Below are 20,229 nucleotides of genomic sequence, written 5' to 3' on the forward strand. Positions count from 1 at the left end.
GGATTGTTCTAAGGAATTCCTTTCCCTACTCAGTGTTCACATCCTTAAATCATTTGAAGGTTGTGAAAAACTTGTTCTTTTTCTGAAGATAAAAGAATAAATAGGTTTTATCAGGGCTTCCTTCCTTCCTGCCCCCATTTCTGCACCTCTGTATCACTGAAATATTTACATAAACATAATTTATATTTAAAAGCACTAGCCTCTGTCTGTGAATGAAAACATTTTCTACTTTAAAATGTAAAAAGGGAAGCAGGGAGACCCTCAAAGTTTTTATGATGTCTACCAGGAAACCAAGAGTGACAGTGGTCTAAGGGCTTGTCTACACTGGCACTTTACAGCACTGCAACTTTCTCGCTCAGGGGTGTGAAAACACACACACACGCACTGCAAGTTTCAGCGCTGTAAAGTGCCAATGTAGACAGTGCATCAGCGCTGGGAGCTATTCCCCTACTGGAGGTAGGTTTTTTTTATAGTGCTGGGAGAGCTCTAATGTTGCTAGTGAAGACATGCTCTAAATGCTCAAAGAGAGAGGAGCGTGCCCAGGGGGCGGGATTAACTGTTGAGAGTGGATGGAGTTATGAACTTGTAGGATGGAATTGGTTTAGCAGAATGTAGGAGCTTCTGGAAGATGAACAGGGCATCTGATGATGTTTCCATATAAAGCTAGCTAGTTCATCTTATATTTCAGTCTTCATATTTTTGAATGTACTAAGTGAGAATTTAAAGAAACATTTGAAGGACATCATCCTGGATGCACATCCAGACAGATTTAAACTTCCACTGCCCCATACTGAAAGTGAGGGAATAAAGGAAAAATTAAAGAAGTTAAAGAATCAATATTGACAGTAATGCAAGATGATTGGCTAAAGATAAGAAATTATCTGATAATGTCTACAAACATCTGTACAGGAAAGAATGCTTTCCTTCTTAATATTGATTCTGTGTCTGAAAAAATAGCCACAGAATACAGAGTCCAAATGGTTGAAGCTGTCATCCAAGAATGTAGAGAAGAGTGCGACATGGAGGTCTTTACCATTTTTCATACAACAAAAGTAAAATGGGAGGGGGGACCAGTCTTCCTAAATAACGTATGGTGGTTCAGCACACTAAGCCTTATTATGTAAGTAGTAATCTAATAGAGTTCTAAAGCACATTCTGAAAGTTTAAAAATGAATTCTTCCCTGATCAGTCTCATTTAAGGGGGGGAGAAGATTATTGCCCAACTTCCCAACACAGTGGAGTCTCATCTTACATGGAGGTTAGGTTCTAAAGTCAGTGCGTAAAGTGAAAATCACGTATAGTCAAAATTACCCTTGAAAATCCCTTAAATCACCCATAAAGTACAGTCTACTGCACATGGTTTTGTGTATACTGTACAACCCTGTACAGTAATATGTATAATGTATACAGTAATGTACAGTATATAATAGAGTACATATGCTAAATATAATTTTACAATACTGTATTTTTAATTACGGGGGGTAATTACAGGGGATCATCAGGGCTTGATGTCGATCCAGGAGATGGAGGTAACAGAGAGCGAGTCGTAGATGAAGGGGGCGGCTCTGGTTCAGCTCAAGAAGTTGATTGTGTAGGCTAATCTGCTGCTGGTTGTTTTTCCTTGAAGTGATCAGCAACTGTCGCTGTTGTCTCTTGAGCTGCTCAAACATTTCTTGATATGGTCTCAAATAGTCCATAATACTACGTGTGATTTTGAGGCTTCGTTCCACAGAGGGATCGTATTCAGAAATCATTCAAGTGTTTCGCTGCTTGTAACACTTCAGCAAATTTATGAAGATTCCAACTTGCTGGCTCTTCCTTTTTGTCGTCATCATCTTCATCTTCTATAGACTATTTTATCAGTTCCCCTAACTCTTCATTAGTCAATGCGTCTCTATGGCTGTCAATTAATTCTTCAATTTCTTCCTCAAGGATGTCGACGAAGCCATCACCGTCCACCTGCCTGGCCACCTGAACAATGCGTTTCACTTTGTCAATGGTCGGGAAACCCTTAAAATCATTCACACATTCTTTCCATAGGTTTCGCCAACATGCATTGACTGTTTCAGGCTTGATTGCATCCATTGCCTGTTTAATATAAGTGATGCAATCAGCAATGGTGAAGGACTTCTGGCACTCCATCACATTAAGACTGGGATCAGCATCCATAGCGCTATGTATCTGTGAGAATGTAAGCCTCGTGTACGTGGCCTTAAAACAGCGAATCACACCTTGGTTGAGAGGTTGGAGGATGGACGTGGTATTGGGGGGGAGAAAGACGACTTCAACATCATTATGCGCAAACCGGAGTGCCTCAGGGTGGCCAGGAGCATTGTCTATGATCAGCAACACTTTAAAGTCAAGTCCTTTCTCTCCGAGGTACCTCTTGACCTCTGGAATGAAACACTTGTGGAACCAACCCAGAAATAATCCAGAAAATCCAGAAATGCTCCCGTCACCCAAGCCTTTTTATTTATTTGCCAGAACACAGACAGATTTTTGTTCTTGCCTTTTAGGGCACGGGGATTTGCAGCCCTGTAGAGCAAGCCCAGCTTTATTAAATGCCCAGCCACATTGCCACAAAACAACACAATCACATGGTCTTTAGCTGCTTTAAAGCCAGGGGCTTGTCTTTCTGATTTTGAAATGTAAGTGCGGTTGGGCATTTTTTTTCTAGATGAGCCCAATCTCGTCAGCATTAAAAACTTGTTCCAGAAGATAGCTCTTTTCTTCTATGATTTTCTTCAATTGTTCGGGGTAGGCTTTTGCTGCCTCTTCATTGGCAAATGGAGCTTCACCAGTAGTCTGCACGTTTTTGAGGTTGAAGCGGTTCCTAAAACTGTTAAGCTCCCTGTGGCTGGCTTTGAATTCCTTCTCATCAGAAGGCTCTCCCTCTTTGGGAAGTTTGAACAGTGCGTAGAGGCTAAGAGCCTTTTCTCGCAATGTGTTGCCATCAATAAGCACACGTTTACAGTTTGTCTTCCAGCCATAAGCTTAATGCCTTTTCACTCTTCACTAAAGTCTTATCATGCATCTGGCTTGTCGCCTTAACAGTTATTGGAGCACTTGATGCCACAGCTTGACGAATTTCTCTCTCTCAAATCTTGATGGCATGGATGCTAGATTCGTTGTGGCCATTTTTACGCACCACGTTGGAGACCGACATACCGTCTCTCAATAAATCCAACACAGCCAGTTTTTCCTCCAGCGTTTTTCCAGTTTTTCCAACAGATCGCTGTTTCTTCAGTTGAGCACCAGATGAAGTAGTTGGCTTGCGTTTAGGGGCCATGTACAAAAAATAAGTATCTTTAAACACTAGAATCACACTCAGCAGGGCAAGATGCTCACACTGTGAGAGGCACGTGGGAACTGAGACCGACTGAGGGAACAGCAGATTCACGTCTCCCATCTCACGCTCATTGAGTGTAATGGTGGGCGGAATCGCCCGCACTATTTACAAGTATCTTTTTTTTTTTTTTTCAGCCAAGCACACACAGTTGAATTTGCGTAAGTTAAATGCGCGTATGATGCAACTCAGCTGTAGATACTTTGTGAGACTGAGAACTAAATTAGTGGCTTTGTCTGAGCTGTGCTTGGAACCAAGTGGGGTGTGTATGTAGGGATGGCAAAAGTGACTATGCCAGTATTATGTCCATCCACACCTTGTCCTGGGGCTGTTTGGGGGGGCAGCTTCTGCCTCTTTCACAACTTACAGCTGCTCTGCACATCTGTTAGGAGACCCAAAGAGCCGCCAGGTATAGCTGTGCCCCTACACAGGAACCAATGACAGAGGGTGAAAACCTGATTATACTGGCTCTGCACCATAGTGCCGGGGAATTCTTAGCTGGCTAGTTAAACTGGCTTTACAGCTACTTGTGGCTAAGAGTCTGGCCCCATGTCTGTCTGTATTTGACTCCAGATATTGTAAGTGTGGTGAATACATTAGGTATAAGGACTTCGTTCATAACACATAATGTGTTTTACATAGTAAGGGATCTACAGAGCCCATATGCACACAAAGTTTCAGCCGTTTGATGTTAAACCAACTTACTAAACCAGTGTAACTTTGTGTGGATATTCTTATGTCAGTTTAAACCTCACTTATATTGGGTTGCTAAACCAGTGTAAGAAGATTATAAGATGATGTAAGAATGTCTATACCCAGAGTTGTACCAGTTTAGTTGAAATGGTTTAGCATCACGGTTTTAGTTATACTGGTGCAACTCATGGTTTTTTAATTTCTTTTTTTTTTTTTTTTAAAGACAAGTCCTAAATGTTGAAATGCAACTGAAGGTTGTTTTAGGCATATTACAGGTTCCACTGTTGCAACACCATCTCAGCAGAAATCTGGCTTTATTAAAATGAACAACAAAGAACTGGAGCTGCTCAAGGACACAATTGAAAAACGGTTTGGAGCAGCTCTGGAACTTTTCCGTTACTTTAGCCCATGTGACTGGTCCCAAATACAAAACTGTTAGGTTGAGAAGAGGATGAAACTTAGGGGATGGAATTGTCAATGCTAGTGAAGCTATCATAAGTCTCATATTTTTCTAGTGTCGTAACTCTTGAAGTCATGGGACTAAGAAGAAATTTCAGCTTTAATTTAAAAAAGCAAAGTAAATTTATACAATTAATGGTTGACCAGAAAAGCTTGACAGTTTGCTCCCTAAAGGCAGAAAGACCAGAAGGACAAATAAAAATGAACCCAACATTTATTTCTGAAATTCTCATCTCATGCTTTATGAACCTTTTGGTGCTGGCAATACTGGTTCCTTCTTTCTAGTATTTAAAATTGAAGCTCCAAATGTATACCCCAAATTCACCCTTCTGAAGGAGGTCGTCTTGTGTTTTTGTTGTATCAGAATGTTGGAAAATCATGAAAGCTAAGTCATGGAAGACGACAAGTTGAATTCAAAATTTTTCAACTTTTACAATGCCTGTACTGTCCAGCCAGCTCTCTATCAGTTGAGTGTGTGTTTTTAGCATGGCTGAAATTTTGTGATAGGCAAGTGACTCTAAAAGCAAGTAAGTTGATGTAGATATTGATACTGAAAAGCAGGCACAAAAGAGTGGTAGGACCTCGCTAGTTAGTAGGCTGGAGACTCTGTTGTTGTGTTCTTTTAAGTTAGTTACACAGTTGTGAACTTTTCATTTTGGACTATAAGTATGCCCTCTTACGTTTGAGGAATAAATCTGCTTAAAAACTGACTTACATGGTTTGTGGTTTTGTTTCATTTCATAAAACCTTTTACTCTCTCTCCCCTCTCCCCCCCCCCCTTTTTTTTTTTTTTGGTGGAGGTTGGGGATGGTTGAACAAAATTATAGAACAAAAAAAACTAACCCCATAAATTTTATATAAAATAGGCCTAGCTTGCCTATATTAATGCTGCATCATGGGTATGAAACATGGTTTTTTTAGGTTGCTTGCTCTTTTGAATTCCTCTTAAAAATTTCTCTGACTCTAGAGTGTAACTGGTCCAGACTTGTGCTGTATAAAAGTGGGTGGGGACTTTTAAGCTGACATTAGGAGCTTAATAGAGTAACAAAACCTACTGCTGTGGAACCTTAAAAGTGACTGTTCACCAAGATGATAAACTTGGTTTTGTTTCTACTTCTTTAGTTTTGTTTTAGTGTACTCAGGAAAGAGTTGAATAAATTGTGTGAGACTTAAGAATGCTGAAGTTACTCAGTGCATTGCAAACAAAATACAAGCTCTGTTTTCTAATTATAGTTAATAAGACAGCTAATTGAGAAGTTCACACTGCAAAATGTTTGTGTAGGTGAATGGAATGTAGATCTCATAGGTATATTGATAAATGTAACAGATCATTTAGAATTTAGAAAATATGTTTCGATTAATAGCTTTGTTTAAATGGAAGCAAGAGACGTATAGGAATAAGGATATTGTACTGCCTTTGTAAGTAAAGACTTGTAGATGGTCTTGCTAGTTTAGTTTAGTATAGCATAGCGCTGGTTTCTATTTCTGCCTGTGCCACTGACACACTGTGACACTTCAAGCAAGTTGCTTAAGTACTGTTTGTTTACATGCATGTAAAATGGAGATAACGCCTCCGTTGGGGGTTATGAGGCTTAATTGCTTGTAAAACGTTTGGAGAACATTAGAAGTACTATAGAACAGGGAAGTGTTATTGCTTGGCACTTAGCTCTCAGAACACTTTTGTGTATTGAGTTGGGAGAGCAAGACAGTGTAACAAGGGCAGCTTGACGATATTCCTAATTATCATACCTTAAAGTATGTTCCCTTTTTTCTTTTCTTTCTAGACTTTATATTCAGAGCACCCATCAAGTTAAGCAAACCTGGGGAACTACGTGAGGAATATGAAAGCCAGCTGAAGAAGGTATAGTATTTTGTTTAATTGTGACTTTCTTCCAGAGTAACTTGGAATCCTTACAGATATGCCTGCTTACCTATATGGAGAATTCAAAGCGTTCTTTTCTTTTCTAAAACAAAGGTCATTTATCCCTTCATACCATTCAGTCAATTCAGGAAAATGTTGGCAGTTGTCAGTAGTTCTGGAACCAGCAAACTGCTATCTTAGGCCATGTCTACACTACAAACTTTGGTTGACACAAGTTACGTTAGGGTACAACCTCCAAAGTTTGTATACCACTCATGCGCATGCATACTTGGCTATTTGCATCAGCGCTGCGCGTGTTCACTAGGAGTGCTTGTGTTGATGAATAAGGCTGTGTGCCATGCACTACCATCTGGTGTGATGCCTTTTGGGAACTCTTTGCAGTGGATTGTGGAGTAGAAATGAGTATCCCGGGATCTCTAGGAGCTAGGGGTCAAATTCCCAGAATGCAGCTTTCTCTGTCCCATAATGCCATCATGTCCCATAACTTTCTCACCCTTTTTTTTAAAATTATTTTTAAATCTCACAAACTTGGGCAGCACTTTTCAGTGTTCACCATCTTTGACAGAAGCATGGAGCCCGCAGACCTCTCTACTATTCTCATGAATGCAGCAAATACAGGACACACAATCCTCTTGTGTTTGCAGACCTGCTGGAAATACACCTCTACCCTGATATAACGCGGTCCTCGGGAGACAAAAAATCTCACTGCGTTATAGGTGAGACCGCGTGATATCGAACTTGCTTTTCGAACCTTTTCCTTGTTCCCTGACCCCCCCCTCCAAAGACCCTCCCGTCCCTAATCACCCCCAGGACCTCACTCCCTACCCAACCCCCCTGCTCCCTGTCCCCTGACTGCTCCAACCCCTATCCACACCCCTCGCCCCCTGACAGGCACTCATCAGCAGCGGTGGGAAGTTGAGCAATGCGGCCCCAGCTCGCTCCACTCTGCCAGCTCCCAGCCACGGCGCTCCGCTTCTTGCCGCCAGTGAGTGTGGGGAGGTTGGAGAAAGGACGCTGCCCGTACTCCCCTGCAGCGGGAAGCAGAGCGCAGCGGCTGGGAGCTGGCGGAGTGGAGCGGACTAGGGCTGGGCTGCTCCCCTTCCGCCGCTGCTGGTGAGTGCAGGGGGATCCCTTCCCCCAAGGCCTTACCGCGAGCGACACGGCTGGGGCCGGGGCAAGGGAAGCAGAACAGGCTGCTCCCGGCCCCCCCGCTAATCCCCCGGGCCAGTCTGGGACTTCAGGACCCCCAAAAGTGCCCCCCCCCAGCTCCTGCCTCCCAGACCTGGTGGGGGAGAAGCCCCTGACTGCCTCCATGACCCTCTGCCCCTTATCCAACCCCTTGGCCCCGGCCCAGCCCTGCACCCTTAACACGCTGCACAGAGCAGCGTGTTGGAGCTTTACTGTGTTGTATGCAAACCCGCGTTCTATCGGGTCACGTTATATTGGGGTAGAGGTGTACTGCAACAATGGTGGACGTGATGATTTCTTGGAGAACAGTTTGCTGGAGGACATAGTGAAAAACAGTTCAAGGTTGTTGGTGACATTCACGGAGCAGCGTCAGATGGTGGAGTGCTGCTTCTGGGCCAGAGAAACAAACACTGTGGGATCACATCATAGTGCAAGTTTGAACAATGAATAGTGGCTACAGACCGTTCGGATGCGAAAAGCCACATTCTTGATCTATGTACTGAGCTCACTGCAGCACATGGATACCAGAATGAGAGCTGGATTGATAAATGAGAAGCTAATGGTAGTTGCACTGTGGAAGCTTGAAATACTTGTTTTCTACTAGTCAGTGGGAAATAATTTTGGAGTAGGAAAATCCACAGTTGGGGGCCATTGCCATAAAAATGGGTAGGGCCATTAATTGTCTCCTGCTATGTAAGGCTCTAACTCTCAGCAATGTGTAGGCCATAGTGGATGGATTTACAGCAGTGGGGCGATAGATGTACGCACATCCCTTTTGTAGCACCTTGGACAGAGTATGTCATTCGAAAAGGCTACTCTTCTGTGGTTATGCCAGCATTGGTGGATTACCAGTGATGCTTCACCAATATCCATGTGGGCTGCTCCAGGAAGGTGCAAGACTCTTGCATCTTTAAGGACACAGGACTGTTCAGAAAGCTGCAAGTAGGGACATAAATTCCCAGCCATCAGATTACCATTTGTGATACTGAAATCCAGGAGTGATTCTGGGGTACCCAGAGTAGCCCTTGCTCTCCTGGCTCAGGAAGCTGTATGCTGTCCATCTCGACCGTATCGAGGAACTATTCAGCTACCCGCTCCATAGGTGCGGAATGACAGTTGAATGTGCTTTTGGTAGATTGAAGGGACATTGGCAGTGTTTACTCACTAGATGGGATATTTTTCTCACTGAGATCCAAATGGTAATAGCTGCCTGTTGTGTCCTGCATAATATCTGTGAGGCAAAGTGGGAAAAGGCTGCCGTGGAGGTGGAGCTGGAGCGGCTGCCTGCTGACTTTGAGCAGCCAGACACAAGGGCCATTAAAAGGATTCAGTGTGGAGCTATGTCGTAGAGGGGGGGCTTTGAAAGAGCACATGAACAGTCAGCAGCAGTAACGTTCTGTGCTGCAGTCTTCTCTGGCCTGGTGCTCTGGGTGCTGCTAAGAACTGTGTAGTGCTTGCTGTACATTTTATAAATGACTGTTTGTTTTCCTGAATCTCTGATTTATGTGGTCCTTCCTGTTTGTTTACAAGTACTGCATGTTTTGAGTACTGCTTTGCATTCTGCAGCATGCGTTGTGAACTAATAAAGATAACTGTATTCTCCTCAAATAGAACGTCATTGAGTGGCAAAAACAGTGCAAAAATGCAAGAAACGGGTAAACTTTTAACATAAATTCAGAGAATAGAAATTTGAAATTGGAAAGGCAGCGAACAAACATTTCAGTCCATTTCAGTGCACAAATGTAGTCCTTCATGGCTACATACACTGACCTGTGAGAACCTGTGTGCTGGTGTGTATGTGAAGCTGTGGTTTTCCTTCTTGTTCCCCGGTGTGGCGTGAGAGGGATAAGGATCCTGGCCCATGATGCCAGGTGGAATGTTGGGGGGTATAGGGATCTGCTAATATGGAGTTCTCCAAGGACAGCAAAGGGTGGGAAGTTCTGGGATTTTTTTTGTTTGTTTTTTTGTTTGACCTGTAGGTTCACCAAGGTGTGCATCATTTGTGTTTGCTGCCTGGGAAGACCCATTATGTGCGGGTGCATCTCCCTATTCTTTTCCTGCTGAGATTCCTGGACCTTTCTCCTGTCTGCCCTTTCCTTCTCCATGCTGTCTGCTATGGTATCCCTCCAGGCCCTTTTTTTGCAGGCCAGTGCACTACTGGCTTGCAGGATCTCACTGAACATGGCTGCTCTAATCCTCTTCTTTTCCTCCTCATCAGAGTCAGGCATTCTGCAAGTGTGAAGGGGGCATCTCAAGGCTGCCAGAGCAGCAGCTACAGCCAAAACAGACACATGTACCATTGGATTTACAATCATCGTGGAAAGGGAAAGATAAGTGTCAGAACTCACTTTTCTTATTCCCATAAACACTTTTAAGAAGACTGCTTATTGATCCTTCATCTTTGGAATGCCTTAAGACAGCACTGGTCGCCAGCCCCAGCCATAGTGAATATGGCCCACCGGGGACGGGGGTGCGGAAGAGAAGAATAGGGTGATGGCAGTCAACATTGGCACTATTTTCCACAGGTAGTGGTGGGGTTAGCTGATACCTCACTTCTGAGGGTGACAAAGGCACGGAGAGCACAGCTGGCACCCTGAAGACTTGAGGCCTGTATGCTGCTAGCTTGTTTACTGCAATGATGCTAGCTGAACGCATCGTGGGGTGGGGTGGGAAAGTGCCCTACCTCAGAGGAAGAAATAAGGCAGCCATCTCTAGAAACCTTTGGGAGAGGATTGCACAATATCTCCATGAAAGTTTCTCAGGGAATATGTCTCAGGAGATACAAGAGACACTCCTGTGTATGTAAACTGCTCTGCCCTGCCCCCCCCCCCCCTTCTCACTTGCCTAAACCAACAGGGGAATGAATAGCAGATGCCAATTCTACATCTGTTTGTTGTACCTCTACCTCTTCTCATACGAGTAAAACCGTGAAAAGTTGATACCTGTGTCTTGTTAATTTGGGTCTGGGTGCCATTTTTAAATTTAAACATTGTAAGGGAAAGTGGATGCACACACTTACCCGAGGTTCCTTCCCCTTCCTTGCGCTCAGCTGGTGGAACTGGCTATACTCAAACAGGTCCTGGCTCGCAGCATAGCCGGACCACCCCATCGCATCTCTCCTCTCCTCTTGGCTGTTCACAGCAGAGGTCTCTGGCTTTCCTGAGTTATCCATGGTGGCCTGCAAGGTACTCGTGGAGTCTCTACCATGTATGGCATGCAGCTTGTCGTAAAAGCAGCAGGTCTGCAGCTCATGACCAGATCAGTTGTTGGCCTCCCTGGCCTTCTGGTTTACTTGGCGCAGTTCCATCACTTTTACGCTGCATTTCTGCTGATCCTGTCATACCCCTTTGTCTGCCTTCCCTGTACAATCTGCTCTTAAATATCCATGTTGCTGTGGCTGGTCCACAGCTCTGCTTGCCTAACCTCTTTTCCCCAATGGCCCAGGAGATCCCATACCTCCTATCTGCGCTTAGCCAGAGGACATCTAGTACATGGAGCTGGCATGGTTGGTTGGACAATTGCTAGGGAGAGTTGCTAGGTGTGCCTGCCAAGGTGGGCAATCAGGAAAAAGCATTTCAAAAATACTCAGGGGGATGTAAAGCAGGGATGGCTTCAGGTCTCTGTGACCCCTGGGCAGTGGAGTGTACAACTGTGACCAGAACAGTCACTGTCACAAGGAATGCGACATTGTTGGGTAGCTGCTGGAGAACTGTTAGGGTTGCCCTTGCACTGATTGTCCCCAGTAGGTCAATCATGGCTCCATAAGGGAGGTGGTTTTATTATATAACAATAACAAGGCACTTACATTTTGTCGATCTAACTTTGTAGTGTAGATCAGCCTTCGGTTGCCTTCCAAAAGGTGAAAATGTACCTGCTTGGTGCAGTTCCACCATCTTTGTTATACAGGGTTTATAGAAGAATGAGCAATAGTGAATGTAGTAGGTTTGCAAAGCCAGTTGCAGTAAAATCTCCCCTTTCCTTACTATAACTCTTTCAGAATCTTAATCTGTCAAACTGAAGCTTTCAATGCTTGGTATTAGCCAAAAGATGAACTCGGAAATATTTGAGGAGAATCCATTCAGCCCTTTTGGACTTTGTCAAGGTTCCTCCCCCACTCTGAACTCTAGGGTACAGATGTGGGGACCTGCATGAAAAAACCCCCTAAGCTTATCTTTACCAGCTTAGGTCAAAACTTCCCCAAGGTACAAAATATTACACCCGTTATCCTTGGAATGGCCGCTACCACCACCAAACTAATACTGGTTACTGGGGAAGAGCTGTTTGGACGCGTCTTTCCCCCCAAAATACTTCCCAAAACCTTGCACCCCACTTCCTGGACAAGGTTTGGTAAAAAGCCTCACCAATTTGCCTAGGTGACTACAGACCCAGACCCTTGGATCTTAAGAACAATGAACAATCCTCCCAACACTTGCACCCCCCCTTTCCTGGGAAATGTTGGATAAAAAGCCCCACCAATTTGCATAGGTGACCACAGACCCAAACCCTTGGATCTGAGAACAATGAAAAAGCATTCAGTTTTTTACAAGAAGACTTTTAATAAAAATAGCAGTAAATAGAAATAAAGAAATCCCCCCTGTAAAATCAGGATGGTAGATATCTTACAGGGTAATTAGATTCAAAAACATAGAGAACCCCTCTAGGCAAAACCTTAAGTTACAAAAAAGATACACAGACAGAAATAGTTATTCTATTCAGCACAATTCTTTTCTCAGCCATTTAAAGAAATCATAATCTAACACATACCTAGCTAGATTACTTACTTAAAGTTCTAAGACTCCATTCCTGTTCTGTCTCTGGCAAGAGCAGCACACAGACAGACCCTTTGTTCCTCTCCCTCCTCCCAGCTTTTGAAAGTATCTTGTCTCCTCATTGGTCATTTTGGTCAGGTGCCAGCGAGGTTACCTTTAGCTTCTTAACCCTTTACAGGTGAGAGGAGCTTTCCCCTGGCCAGGAGGGATTTCAAAGGGGTTTACCCTTCCCTTTATATTTATGACAGACTTAAACTGTTTGGGTGTTTTCCCCTTTTTTAAAAAAGAAGCATTTTTTACACACACATCACTGAAATGATTGAACTCTAACCCTTAACTATCTCGTGTGGCTAGTCATTATTCTAGAAATGTCATAATGGGGCAGTGACTGCTGTAGTTAAGCTACGATAATAGTTTCCATTCTAACACCCCGCCCCCCAGTTCTGAGTTATTCATACCTTTCTGAAAGGTTCATTTTTTCCAGCCATAAGCGCTGATCATGTAATCAGATCTGCTTGTGTGGACGCATGCAGAACCCTGTGTATTTCAACAGGGCTCCACACAAGAGCAAGGGCCTCTGACAACAGATCCATTTGCTGGATTGGGGCTGTGCGAAGGTGGGATTTTGGGGTGTTTTGTATTTTTTTGTTTTTGTTTTTTGTGAAGCTTGACCAAAAGTGGTTGAGCTCTTTTTGATAAGGATAGTATATATGCATATCTGCATAGGGAAGGAAATAATTTTTTCTAATGAAATAATCTTTGCAGTCTTCATTTGAAGAATTCAGCAGCCTCTGAAGACCAGCATAATGCATATAAGAAAGGGGCAGATTTAAGGTTAAGAGTGACATCTGGAAGAGTTGATTGCACTGATTTTAGCAGTGAGTTGCAGCACTGACATACAGTCAATAGAGCTTCAGTTGATGGAGGCTTTGTCCCTAGGAGTTATTGATTGTGGTCTTTTCAATTGATTTAAAACACATTTGCAAGTGGATGGAAGGTGTGAATCAGTCAACTGAGGGATGCTACAATTAATTGATTTCTCTATCTTAGACAAACCTCTAGTGTAAACCAAGCACAATGGCTTCGGACATTTTTTACCACTGTCGGGAATGTGGTAAAAGATTAGGTGCGTAGAGATTTTATTCATGTAAATATCTAATTTATCAGTTAACTTAAATGGACACCACTACAGTTAGGAAATTACAACTTTAAAAAAAAATTAATTTAAAGAGGAATATTTTTATAACTGAGCCTCTTGGCTTAAAAAAATGAGTGTAACTTTAGACCTCTACCAAATGTATCAGCCATGCCAGGATTTTATAAATTTACTTCCTAATGGTGAGGAGGAGACCTTCCCTGGTGAGATACAGGGCTTACTCATCATTTCTGCAGAATTTAATTTTTGTGTGTCTGTCTGTCTGTCTCCAAGGAGATGTGACTAGTTGCAGTTTTTCTTTCTGAATTGTGTGAACTGCAAATAGCTCAAGTCCTGGTCTCAGCACACAGCCCAACCAATTAGGATGTGTACCTGGGATTTCTGCTGGGCTTGAGGGAATATCTTTCTTCCATCAGCTGCTGACAACTTTGTGTGATGGCTGCTATTCTACCCTCAGCTACAGTGGCCTCTGGTAACTACAGGGGTTTGAAGTGCCTCAGTGCATTTCAATGGAGTGTTAATTCTGACATCTGATTTTGCTCCTCCAAACCACTAGATGCCTGGAACTTCAGGGGGGACTCACCCATCCTCCTCCCAATGTTCCACAAACCTTTTATATGAGCACTGTGCAGGATACATCTTCTGGTTAGTGAACTTGTAGTTGATTTGTAGTCCTTTGCATAGCTCTGGTCAGTCAACAAGTATTGAGTATACAGCAGTCCTAATCTAAGTGCTGCTGAGTCTGTTTGGGTGTCGGAGTTTTGATTTATATATATATATATATATATATATATATATATATATATATATATATATATATATATATATATATATATAATTTGAAGTTCAGTGTAATAAGCCCACTTTTAATCACAGTAATGTTGTAGCAGCTATAGATCATTCTGAGATCTTTTTGTAACTATTTCTTGACCTGAAAAAAATTGATAGCAATCCTTCTCATTTCCATTCCAGCAAAAAGGAAAAGTATTTTAATGTGCTTCTGGCATTTTGACTATTCCACTTGTGTATTTTGAGGATGGAATTTTTTGTCTATCTTCCTCTTTTCAATCTTTGTTCCCCATTGCCAGACTGGAACCCTGTTTCCTTCCCTTCACAATGTGTACATACCCTTTCTGAACCTCATCTGAAAAAGGAGGGGATTGGGGATATTCCCCAAATCTCATCCTGTGAGCAAAGAACAACTTAATCCTTCTGACATGTCAGTTGAGAAAATTCTCTATCACTTATCACCAAACCTTATGTAACTAATACACAACTTAAAAAAAACCCAAAATTTTTACGCTAAGTAAAATTTTGAGGGCTAAATACTGTCCCACTTAACTCTTGTAACGAGAGTTTCATAATATCGCTTTGTATCATTGTTTGGATAGAGTCCTAAACACTAGGGGCAATATAGCATGAAACTGAGGGTGGTTCCTTATTTTCAGTTCCTTATTTGTGGTACAGCTCCTTATTTGTGGTCCCTAGTTCCTTTTTTGATGGCCAAAATTATTTAAAAATATAAGTGGGAGCCCGGACTCTTGAGTTCAGATCCCATATCTAACATTGGCCTTGTCTACACTGGCAAGCTTCTGCATAGTAAAGCAGCTTTCTGCGCTGTAACTCCTGTGGTGCACACACGGCCAAGCCACCTAGTGCGCAGAAACTGCGCAGTTGCAGCATTGTAAAAAACCCAGCCTGACGAGAGGTGGAGAGCTTTCTGCGCTGGGCCTACGGCACCGTGGTTCTACTGTAAACACCCTGGTCGATTACAGCGCTGCAGTTGGCCTCCGGGAGGTGTCCCACAATGCCTGTTCTGCCCTCTCTGGACATCAGTTTGAACTCTACTGCCCTGCCCTCAGGTGACCAACCGTGAGCCCCACCCCTTAAATTCCTTGAGTTTTGAAAGTCCCCTTCCTGTTTGCTCAGTGACGAGTGCAGTGGTCTCAGCGCATCTTTCCAAGTGGCCGCGCCTGCTCTATGCACCAGGCGATCCCCCGCTTGGAGCAATGCCGAGCTGCTGGACCTTATCAGCATTTGGGGAGATGAGACTGTCCAGTCCCAGCTGCGCTCCAGCCATAGGAATTATACCTATGGACAGATTTAACGATGCATGACTGAAAGGGGCCATGACTGGGACACAGTGCACTGCAGGGTCAAAGGGAAGGAGCTGTAGAATGCCTACCACAAGGGGCAGGAGGGAAACCACTGCTCCAGTGCTGCGCCTACAAGCTGCCAGTTCTACAAAGAGCTGGACGTGATGCTCGATGGCAACCCCACCTCCACTGAGAAGACCACTGTGGGTTCTTCTGTGGTGCGCGTGCCAGTCGACAGTGGACCGAGCCAGGAGGAGGAAAACTTGGACAAGGATGTGGAGGGAGACCCAGAGGCAGAGAATGACTCGGAGGTCAGAGATGTCAGGAGCTCTTCTCTACCCCAGAGGAGACTAGCCAGTCACAGCTGTCGGATCTTGGCGAAGCACAAACAGGAGAGGAGGCCCCTGGTAAGTGGCTTTGATTTTGGGAATCGCTGAAGCGAGTTGTTGGGGGCAGGAGGGTTGCAGAAAGCAGGCTTGTATCTGTATGATGTGCATACACCACATGCCTACTCTGAGCGGTGGAAGAGGGTGTTGATTGACTCCCTCATTTCACGGGAGTCTGCCTCAGAGATCTCCCGGAAACTCTCATGGAGATACTGGGCAATCCGCTGCCGCAGGTTCTTTGGCAGACCTGCTTTGTTTCTTGCCCCATTAAGGGTAACTTTCCCATGCCACTCTGCCATCACTGGGGGGGACTATTGCTGCACACAGGCAAGCTGCATAAGGGCCAGAGCAGAAGTCTTAGAGAAGACCCTCCCTTGATTCCCTGCTCACCCTCAGCAGCAAGATATCTTCCCTAATGAACACAGCCTGTGGAAAATGTGGGGACAGGAATGATTATGAGGCCCTCTCTACAGCACTGGCTCTCCCCAAGAACCACGTGTACAGTACGGTTCTGAAACATTGATTTCCCCTTCCCCTGAGGTTACTCACCATTTTGGGGGGCTTGTGGCTCATGTGCGCTTGCCTAGGATCAGCCAGTTAGTGACAGATATGTGAATAGTGGCTGTGTTTTTAATCACTGAATCAGTGGTCTGTGTATTGCAAACAATGCTGCTTCTGTAAAATGTTCCATTTTGGCTTCTCATATATGACCTTGGGAGCCCAGCCTCCCTCTTTGTTGTTGCCAGCTGAACGGCTGCGCAGAATTAGAAAGCAGCCACGAAGAACTAAAGAGGACTTTCTGCGTGATGTCATGATGCGCTCTGCGGCCGAAAAACAAGAATTGAAGGAGTGGCAGGCCAGTGAGAAGAGGAACCGAAAGGAGAACGTGGTGCACCAGGATGATGCCACGGAGCAGCTCTTAAACGTTATGAAGCACCAAGCGGACGTGGTCCGGGCACTACTAGCGCTGCAAACCGAGCAGCTCCATGCCTGCCCTCCCCTGCAGCCGCTATCTCAAAACTCTTTCCCAGGTGCCTCCCAGACACCACCAACACACTCTTATCAATCTCCTGGCTTCCGTCTGTACCTGCGGCATTCCACTCCTGCCCCGTCACAGTCCAGCCCTGCGGTCTCCCAGTACCCACTGCACTCAACACCCATCCCTCTGAAGTTTAGCCCTGCTGAAGTACAGTGCCCACTGCACTGTACTCCAAAGGACAAGGTTGGATATGATACCTGGACATACACAAATCTTTAACTGTCCCGGGACCCCGCCTCCTTCTGGGACCCTCCCTTTCCCCCATCCCCCACAGTGCTGATGTGGAGTTTTTTTGTTTTGTTTTTTTTCCTTTGTGTCTGTCCTCCAAAATGTGTTGGTTTGAAAGCCATCTTTATTCCATTCCTTGAAATCAAACAGAGTCCTGCAAAGCAACAGGCAATTTCTTATACCTTCATTGTGATTGGTGCAGACGATGAGCTCAATTCTTAAAGAGGCCATTTAGGGATCGGGGCAAAAAAAAAATTGGGGATTGGTCGTACTTTGAGCAGGGGGTTGGACTAGATGACCTCCTGAGGTCCCTTCCAACCCTGATATTCTCTCTCGGCTTTGTCTATGGCCATACCACCCTGAACACGCCCGATCTCGTGTGATCTCAGAAGCTAAGCAGGGTTGGGCCTGGTTAGTTGGATGGGAGACCTCCTGAGAATACTGGGTGCTGTAGGCTTAAGGGGATGGGATAGCTCAGTGGTTTGAGCGTTGGCCTGCTAAACCCAGGATTGTGAGTTCAATCCTTGAGGGGGCCATTTGGGATCTGGGGCAAAAATTGGGGATTTGTCCTGCTTTGAGCAGTGGGTTGGACTAGATGACCTCCTGAGGTCCCTTCCAACCGTGGTATTCTATGATATGCCATTATGTCATCTTCACCTCCTAGCATTACAAGCATTGCACTCCTGAGCATAGCAACAAATATTAGTGGCTTTCCGCTTCAAATTGCTGCCTCAAAGCATCCCTGATCCTTACGGCTCTGCACTGCGCCCCTCTAATAGCCCTGGTCTCCGGCTCTTCAAATTCAGCCTCCAGGTGCTGAGCCTCTGCGGTCCAGCCCTGAGTGAAGCTTTCACCCTTCCCTTCACAAATATTATGGAGCGTTCAGCACATGGCTATAAGCATCGGAATATTGTCATCGGCCAGGTCCAGCCCCCATAAAGGCAGCACCAGCAGGTTTTTAAATGGCCAAAAGCACACTCAACAGTCATTCTGCACTTGCTCAGCCTGTTGTTGAACCTCTCCTTTCTGCTGTTAAGGTGCTCCGTGCATGGCTTTGTAAGCCACAGTATTAAGGGGTAGGCAGGGTCTCCTAGGATCACAGTAGGCATTTCGGCTTCCCCATGGTGATCTTCAGGACCAAGAAGAAAGTCCCTGCTTGCAGCTTCCTCAACAGGCCAGTGTTCCGAAAGATGTGTGCGTCATGCACCTTTCCGGACCAGCCTGCGTTAATGTCCGTGAAATGCCCACGGTGATCCACAAGTGTCTGGAGAGCCATTGAGAAGTACCCCTTCCGGTTAATGTACTCAGTGACTAGGTGGTCTGGTGCCAGAATTGGAATATGTGTGCCATCTGTTACTCCTCCACAGTTAGGGAAGCCCATTTGTGCAAAGCCATCCACAATGTCATGCATGTTGCCCAGAGTCATGGTCTTTCAGAGCAAGATGCGATTAATGGCCCTTGCACACTTCCATCAACACGATTCCAGCGGTCTACTTTCCCACTCCGAAGTGGTTAGCAACCGATCAGTAGCAGTTTGGAGTAGTCAGCTTCCACAGTGCAATCGCCACGCGCTTCTCCAGTGACAGGGCAGCTCTCATTCTCATGTCCTTATGCTGCAGGGCTGGGACGAGAGCACACGGTCCCCAAACATGCATGACATTGTGATCCCACCACTCAGTGCTTGTTTCCCGAGCACAAAAGCGGCATTCCACTGTGGTCATCACCTCCGTGAACGCCACAAGCAATCTCATGTTGTAGCTACCTTGCGTGGTGAGATCAGTGTCGAACTCCTCTTGCCTTTGTAGTTTAAGGAGTAACTCCACTGCCACTCGTGACGTGTTAGTGAGAGCAAGCAGCATATTGGTCAACAGCATGGGATGCATCCCTGCAGGCCGAAGAGGCAGAGCACACAGTACACAGGCCGTTGAAAGATGGTGCCAAATGCAGACGGAAGCACAGGGATTGCTGGGATATGAAGCAATGCATCACGGGACATTGGGACAGGACCCAGGATGCCCCGTCACCTCCTCCACCTTCCCACAATTCTTAGCGGCAGAAGAGGAAGAGAAGCTCTGTGGGATAGCGGCCCAGTGTGCACCTCTCCAAATACCGCTGCAGGTGTGAACGCGCTATTGCGCAGGCAGCTCACAGTGTGAACACACAACAGTGGTTTTCAGTCAGCGCTCTGAGCGGCGATAGAACTGCCAGTGGTGTAACTCTGCCAGTGTAGACATACCCTTAGATTTCCTCTGTGATCTAAAGCAAGTCACTTAACCTTTGTCTCAGTTTCCCCACCTGTAAAATGGGGGTGATACTTGCTTACCTTATAAGTGTGAGTAATGATTGTTTAAAGTGTTTACATTTTTCTTTAAGATGTAAGGCACCTTAGAAATTCTAAACATTGACTCTAGTTTAACCCTTTGCAGTTGAATACAATGCAGTCTCTCTGTCTGCCTGTCTTTGTTCCCTCCCTCCTTCCTTCCATTTATTTTACTGAAGAGTGTTGATTAGATTTAGATACTCCAGTAAAATACTCTTCTGGTCAGTATGGATGACTTTGTTTCAGAATAAACTAGCACACTGTAGAGTTGGATATTTGTTTTTCCATCTTACTAAGCAAAAAAAAAGATGGTTTTCTTGTTTTGAGCAACTTGCTTTGGGTACTTGTATTTTGCTGAGGTGAGAAGGCCTTGTAATACTGAGTAAATCCATAGTTGCATCCAGTTCTCTTCACACAGTTTTTTCCTTGGAAACTCTGTAATCAGTAGGGAAACTCCTACCTGTGGCATGTGCTGACATGTCACTTTTCAGCAACAGAGAAGTTTCACCTAAGACGGGGGACACCTTTAAAGATTACATAAACCAGGACTAGTTCAAAGAAGAGAAGATATCAAATGTGAATTTCACAGATTCTGGAAATATATGTTGAGCATATAGGAACAGAATTTCTGATCTCAGGAAATGAGAAAACTGATCACTTTAAAAAC

The 20,229-nt window shown here is 44.7% G+C and overlaps 1 protein-coding gene and 1 pseudogene across 1 annotated transcript in view; both read left to right on the top strand.

Annotated features, from left to right (window-relative positions):
* RNF169 (ring finger protein 169) overlaps window positions 1–20,229 on the top strand; it is a 53,152-nt gene that overhangs the window by 15,581 nt on the left and 17,342 nt on the right. The window contains exon 2 of the mRNA XM_048838888.2: window positions 6,283–6,359. Within this exon, the coding sequence (XP_048694845.2) occupies window positions 6,283–6,359 (77 nt within the window). The remainder of the gene's footprint in view (window positions 1–6,282; window positions 6,360–20,229) is intronic.
* Window positions 17,584–17,699, top strand: LOC125630687 (5S ribosomal RNA; annotated as a pseudogene).

The sequence above is a fragment of the Caretta caretta genome, chromosome 1 (assembly GCF_965140235.1).
Source record: "Caretta caretta isolate rCarCar2 chromosome 1, rCarCar1.hap1, whole genome shotgun sequence".
Lineage (NCBI taxonomy): Eukaryota > Metazoa > Chordata > Testudines > Cheloniidae > Caretta > Caretta caretta.